We start from the raw sequence: 7,787 nt of genomic DNA, 5'->3' as shown, positions 1-7,787 counted from the left end.
ATCATAAGCTAACAGAATTGAATGAAAGAAATCAATACAAGACAAAACACAAACGGTTAACTTAACACATTTGAAGGACTACCATGGATCTTTTTAGTTCATTTTACTTTAACAACTGTAAGGTATATTTCGCAGGCGGGTTTTTGAATTTTTTAAATTAAGACAAAGCGCTCAATCTCGTTTAATGTAGTAGTTAAATAAAAAGTGCCGCAGATTAATTCCTTTTTACCCGACAGCGGCAAAGCAAAAAAGAAGGATTATGATTTAAGCAGTCTATATAATTAGCTGCAGTTATATAGATTCTATCAAGCAACATGTCTTAATTAACGACAGTTTGAAATAAAACAAACTACAGTAAATGTCTATGATATATTTAAATTGTTTTCCAATTTGATCCATGAATACAACATTTTTTTAAACTTTACCGCTTCTCAAATATTTCAGGTCAACACAAAATATTCGAGCCGCGTTGGACAACACCCATACCTTCCAACAAATAACTGAGACACGACTGTCATTTTTCAGGTATAATTTTACAGCCAACAAAGTAAACTGAATTGAATACACTACAACTCTGTATACAGCTTGTATGTACATTCGCAACCAAATCAAATTGATATACAATATAGTAATTTAGTGTCTAAAGATAATGCTGACCACCGTACCATCAGTGCTATGGTATACACTATGGTTAAGTTTAGGGGAAACCCTCAGAACTAACAGTAAGTGGATTAGAAATGGGAAACGATCTAAAAGCGCGAGGCGTATTATTATCTGGCTATAAAGTTTATGTATCCATTTTCCCAACTCAGTCTATAAAAGTATCGCTGCTCGAGTTCGACTGCCAAAACCTGAGGGTCTATTGCGTAATGTTTCTGACACACGCGATCACAACCAAATGACAATTTTTGTATGCGAAAACCCTCTGCAGCCGTCTTGTCTAATGCCCGAGCTCCCGCGATCGCATTCGACATCTCTTTCTGACCTCATCCTATACCGTGCGACAGAAATAAGGCCTTAAAACTGCCAATAAGGCCTCAAAACAGAGTCAAATAAACCAGACTTTGATAGCTGGGAAAGGGAATAAAGCATCTGTTCGGCAAGAAAATACAAACAAAATATTCCCCTTAACATTCGTTCACGTATAACAAATACTTTAATTTGTATGGTACCTACACATCGTACAGTCGAGTTGATAAACTTGTGCGCAAAATTTTTATCAAAAACATCTGAACGCCGTTAACAATAGTCGTGTTTAGATATTTTTGATTAAATATTTGCTTACAAGTTTATGAAGTCGACTGTACAGTTCACCAGGTTCACACTACCAGGTTTCTACATATGGTCGGATCGAAACTCCGATCGCGCTTATGTTAGAGTGAGATCGGAATACCTGTTCTTTTGCTCTTTCTAACATATTTGCGGTCGGAAAAAAGGCTTGATGATTGACATTTTGTTTTTAAATCGAAATACTCTACTGTAAGTACGGTCAACAAAATATGTATAAGGGCCTACGCTAGCCAGCGCGAGTGCACGGAGCGGGCCAATGCCTGCGGGTGCGGGTACATATAAAATCCGTCGCACCAGGCGCAGCTCACTCCGCGATTACGTTCTCCGCTACAAGTAGATTTCTGGAGCCCCTTAGAAGAGGCTATTGAGTGGTTGCCTCGCACTGCCTCAGACCGCCCGCGTGACGTGTGTGTGTGTGTGTGTGTGTGTGTGTGTGTTTGTGTGAGCGCGCGCGAATTCAAATACAATGTGGTTGCTATCACAAAAGCAACGTTAATTTTATTGTTAATTGTGTAACTATACTCAAACCGCATCTGATGAGCTAGAAACATTTCTAACATTCACTAGTATATTTTGAGCGTAGCAACCCTAGTACTACACGTGCCGCGGGCGAGTGAATACGAGTTAAGCGATAGACAGAGAAGATTAAAGTAGGCACGATTCTTAAGCCTAAAGCACCAAAAGATCGCTTTTGTAAGGATGAGAAGCTTCTGTACTTGTACTATGTATTACTTATTCTGTGGCCGTTACTCACACTATTTATTCCACATCCACACCCGTGCAAACCGCGTCAGTTACCGCAGACCCTATAATAATATGATGGTCATGTCATGAGTATAAATTATAATACAGTGTCTTTTGAATAAAACATTCAACAAATTTAACTTCGTAACCCACTACACAAACAATTATTCGAAATTACATGCATCGCCTTGTTCTATCATAAAATTTATTAAGCTAAACAAAAATACTAGTCCTAAATTTGCTGGCTGTTTCTTGAATGTCTACATAAGAGGTGTAACTTTGTATAATATAATCTAACTACGTAGATGACGTAACATAACACATTGAAAGTATCTTTTCGTGCACGAATTCCCAAAGTAGGAATGCAATTTGATGAATTTCGTTTAATAGATACGTTTAGTTTTATTTTATTTTCAATGTAAAAATAGAACTAAGGTAGGCACTGGACACCAAAACGACCATAAGTAATTTTTCTGTGACCTACACCGAGTTTTTCTTGATTTCCGTTAACTTCGACAGATGGCTCAGTTCAGTACATTAATAGAAACTACCTAGTAATTATTTTACTAGCCAAATTAAAAAAAAATATACTTGGGCGTTATCAAAAAAAAGTGTACCCTTTCTTTTTTTTTAATTTTGGAAAAATTATGGTTTTTCATACTCAAGAGCACAATCGATTCCTATAATTTAAAAGAATGACAATTTTGCGACGTTTTTTTCATACACTGTATGGGGGTGACAAAACTGACTCATACAATTTTATATGAACGAACGATTTTTTTTAAACGATAGGAATCGATTGTGCTTTAGATTCTGAGTAGGAAAAACCATACTTTATCCAAAATTTAAAAAAAAAAAAAGTGTACACTTTTTTTGAAAACGCCCACTCAATGAGAGTCCGGTCATTGTTAAAATTTTACAAACGTGACTAGTGATATCGACGTGAGACAAAGTGAGACATCAAAAATCCTCATACATATTTAGCAAAAGAAGGTCAGAAAATAAACCTCGTTTTGCTAAATAATATGTAAGCTTCAAAAATACTCTCATTACGGTCTATAAAAAAGCGTCGCAAATAAGAACTCTCGTTTTAATGCGCATAATTAGTTCTTAATTATTTTTAAACAATTAAGAGTTAGGCCACTAGTGTCCGCGGGAGAAATAAGTTTATTTGCTCTGTAGTATGTTCCCATAAAGCCAACAGAAATCAAAAATAACTCGTATAATATTAAGTAATTAATTAAATAATCATAAGAACAGAAAAAAAATTGTAGCCGATGAGAATTATTTATATAAGTAATTAATAAGGTTTCAAAACAATAAGAAAGGTCGGAAAGATTACAACTATTTATATAGGTATATATTACGTTTGTGTTTACAGTCGAAATAATTTACACAATGATAAAACTCTCTTCTATATAACACAATATTTGAACATTATCGACCTTTGAATAAGATTAGTTTACATTGCCCTGGTCAATATTGTTACCATTTGGCATTCTTATTGTGCCATTGTTTGATTGCTATTTCTCAAAAAGTAGTCCAATTTCAGTTGTCCACTTATAAAAATAAAAATATATATTTCCTGACGCTATTTCAACACAAAAAATAAGTAAAATTGTGTTTAAATATATACAAAACCTAGTGGTAAAGGTGATAAAAAGTCAGATAATCTTTGTTGTTGGACCCAATAGAAAGTTTCGATGTAGTTACAAAATTACGCTTTTTTCCTCACAAGATTTCGAGACGTTTTCCTGACGTCAAGAAACTTTCGATGTTTTATGCAGTTTATGCTTTACGATCTCGTCCTTAGTGTTAATAATTTCTTGACAAAACTGATTTCTTGAGGACAACCTTTTGAGAAATACTCGGTACGTCCGGCCGTAGAGATACAGCTATTCTTCGGAGTGAGACAGAACACTACACTCCTATCTTACATTTTCAATTTCGTAAAGGCAATGAAAACATCGCAGTAAAGTATATTCAGTTATAGTTAGTTATTCAGGTTTGTATTATTTTGTGCTTTTACTCAGTACTCAACCTAAATGCAAAACAGCTGATTTTATAAAAATACGTCATTTTTATTTCGATACTGTCCGCTGTATCGTAATGTACAGTCAAGTGCAAAGATATCGACACGGCCAAAGTTACAAATACACGACTTTATGCACTTAAATTTAAGGACGTGTATACATATATTTGTAACTTTGGCCGTGTCGATATCTTTGCTCTTGACTGCACAAGCTACTATTGAGAGAACTTCAACCAATCAACGGCTTTGACGCAGCATCTCTAGCCAATCACGTGCAGCATTGTTCTCTCAGTAATAACTCGTTATCTAGAACAAGTATAGTTTAACGTTGTTGGTTAGTGCAATTGACAGGCTGTATTCGCACTACCCATTGCCCGACTGCGTTCTGCTTTTATAACTGATCCGATCGGGTGCGATAAAACACACAAACAAATAAAATCTATAGTATTTATGAGCTGCTACTAAATACTTAAATGTAAGATCTGTTGTTCGTCAGACCAGCATAATACACTGTGTTTTTCTCGATTTCCGCTAACATCGACAGACGGCTCTGTTTTTGAATTGAAACTCTCTGGTAACTTTAACTTTTGTGTAAAAAAAATTTTTGGTTAAATTATTTCTTTTTAAACATAATATAACTTAACAGTTATTTTTAAAGGTCAAATTCTAAAATTGACAAAGTTGACGACTAACATTGATGTGGCACATAAAATACTTCAAAAACCTCTTTGTTTTAAACTTTTTTGCTAATTATGTGAATAAAAAACACTTTAGTAATTGAACATAAAAAAACGCCACAAAATAAAAAATTTGCACTGTTTTACTGCGTATAGTTAATTTCCTTAGTTCTTGATAATCTTTTAATAATAGTAAGAGTTAGGCCACTAGTGTCGCGGAGAAATTGATTTGTTGAATGTTCCCTTAAAGTTAACGGAAGTCAAAAATAACACGTTGTATGTATATTTTAGTGCACATGTAGCATCATGAGCTATAAGTACTTATAGTTCCAGTTCTACAGTTAACGTAGGGCAATGAATAAATTATAATTAAACGATACAACTCAAAACATCGGTAAATACACCGGGCATAGTGATAAGCGATGGACTGGGACTTGATTGTGGCTTGCTTTATTTACAATTGGACAATTACCTAAACCGACAGACTTTACTTAATGGCAGTCTGTGTTACTAATTACATACTTTTTAGGTTCACTTTTCTTACTGCAGCTATCGAAGCTGTTAAATTATATTAACTACAAAAACAATTGTTAAGGTCCCAACGGCACGCCAGCACTGAATCAAAATTAAATATCAACAACTACTAGAATCACAATAACGTCTATGTCAAAATCCAGAAAAATATCAAATTGTAAATATTTATCGAAACCGTGTCGCAATGTGCACGGTGTTGAATAACTAGGGTATAAGAAAATCTATAGTAAAAAAAATGGAATAAATATTTTTTTTAACATTTGCTTTAGAGTATTACAACACTAAGAAACAAAGTTTAAACGCGTTAGGTATGTTTGTCATCCTGTAGCCAGCACTAGTAGCCACTACTGGCTTTGTTACTAACTCTATACTCTTCTTACTAGCATGGTAAGAGGGAGAAACAACGAGCGGCATGCGATACACAAGTCACTAACTGTCAAATTCCGGAGCTAATCGACAAAACACTTTCGAAAACATCGAACGGTAACAGTAGAAAAATATCTTACACGATGTCATATCATTCGCAACTTCACATAGCAACCTTTATTAAATAGATTGATCATTTAAAGATACATTTTGAAACTACATAAAAGTCAGCACAACTATTCGCACGTATGGGTAACGAAAACGGAATGTTGGAAATGAAAACCAATTATTTACATTGATGCCATATAATGTTTTATATTTTCACGTTTCTCACTCAAAATCTCAGGATTTATCCACGACTACTACTTATTTGCTAAAATAGGCAGGATTCTTAAAGATATATAATGAGTCCGTTGTTTAGATTTTCAAAAAACATCGGATATGTATTTTTCTTTTGCCGAGTAAACCAAAAATTATAAAGATGCCAGTTAGAGTGAAGTCTCACTCCTTAGTGCCGTAAGGTCGGGGTACTTTGACCCATTAGAGGGTTACTTTGGCCCACATAAAAATAAAACGTAAACTAAAAACATAAAAACGTGATCGATCAATTAACACCAACCGCATGGCAAAGAGCCATATTCTCAAAGCAAAAATAAAACCAAAGGCCATATCGCAATCAAATGACAGTCTTTTTTATGAGAAACCTGCCGTTTGATTGCGATCGCGAACATCAGAAACGTAGGGCAATACGGCCTCAGGACCGAGTTAATCTCAAGGGCCAAAGTTACCCTTCGGGGACAAAGTACCCCGACCTAACGGTACACTTCTTACTAAGGATTGACGTCACAGTCTCACAGACCGCCACTCCCAAACTTTAACCAGGTGGACTAAATAGAATATTATTTTTACCCAGAAATCTAACTATTTACCGGCAATGTGGTCGAAACGTCGAGTAATTTGGCGTAATTTTAGCAATAAACAGTAGTTGTGATTATAGTCCTAAGATATATCTAGTTACCTTGATACCACCGGCCAAATAAAATAACTAACTTGCTTTTTGGTCACAGAGTAGCAAGTTGGTTTTACACAAAAACCGATTAAAAAATAAGTTAAGCTACTTCATATCCCTTAAGGCATAAGACATAATTTTAATGCAAACAACCGTCTGTCGCTCAGTATAGCTCTTTCGTACTGTACTAATTAGAAAGGTAAGCGTGTCAGGTTAACCACATAGCAAATAATACGGAAAAGCCTCTATATCATAGACTTTTCCTATGACTCGTTAGTCCAAGCTTGAGCCAGCCTAGACTAGACTAGTCTATCTGAATATTTCTGGATTTTGTTAGAGCTCAAAAGTAAGTCTATACAATTACTTCACATAGGACGCGGTGCGTCGGACGCTCTCATCTCGAAGCTTCAACTTGTGCCCCGACTTTAATTTTCAGGATCTGTTCTTTATCCGGTGATCTGGAAAGAATACATTTGTGAAAGAAACTGTCCAAACTCAGCAAATTGTCGAAACTTATGAATCATAACAATATACTGATCGGCAAAAAATCTGGTCCTCAAATGTATGCAGTAATAGGCAACTTTGTATGTAGAGGTGGGCAAATTTTGTGCCGCCGAGTATATTACCACAACCATACACGGTTTTTAACAATAAACATATCTTATTTCTTATTTCCATCGTCAAAGCTTGTGAGATTTAATTGCGTATACATACAAAAATGCTATAATTATGTAATTAGATCTTGATCTTTACATAAAAATCTATATAATGTGTGTATTTTATTACAAGCTTTTATTTAACTTGCAATGTATGTATGTAGTTATGTATGTGTGGGTCGAATCTTGCCCTAATTTTGGCCCTTTTCCAGTAGTCAGATTGATTTAAAATTTGGCATAAAAACTTATGTAAGTCCGGTGATAATACAATACAATCTGTAGTGAAATTCCGGTGGCCGGCCAGGATAGTCTCTGGAACGCAAATAAACGTCTATATACCCTTAAATTTTTATGCATTGCTTTTTCGATAAGAACTTATTAGAATTGTCTAGTTCTATTAATTTATCATTATCAATATAAAAATCGAATTATAAAAAAAATACAACTTTATTTTATAAACTTCTATTATTCTTGCTGCC

At 34.8% G+C, this 7,787-nt stretch overlaps 1 protein-coding gene across 1 annotated transcript in view; it reads right to left on the bottom strand.

Moving 5' to 3' along the window:
• Positions 1-355: 355 nt before the first annotated feature.
• The window catches only part of LOC141436405 (dnaJ homolog subfamily C member 11), a 30,419-nt gene continuing 22,987 nt past the window's right edge, over positions 356-7,787 (bottom strand). The window contains exon 13 of the mRNA XM_074099366.1: positions 356-7,110. Coding sequence (XP_073955467.1) covers positions 7,085-7,110 — 26 coding nt within the window. The 3' untranslated portion in view covers positions 356-7,084. The remainder of the gene's footprint in view (positions 7,111-7,787) is intronic.

The sequence above is a fragment of the Choristoneura fumiferana genome, chromosome Z, assembly GCF_025370935.1.
Source record: "Choristoneura fumiferana chromosome Z, NRCan_CFum_1, whole genome shotgun sequence".
In the NCBI taxonomy this organism is placed as follows: Eukaryota; Metazoa; Arthropoda; class Insecta; order Lepidoptera; family Tortricidae; genus Choristoneura; species Choristoneura fumiferana.
Note: the sequence above shows the minus strand (reverse complement) of the source record. Positions and strands in the feature narration are given on the sequence as shown.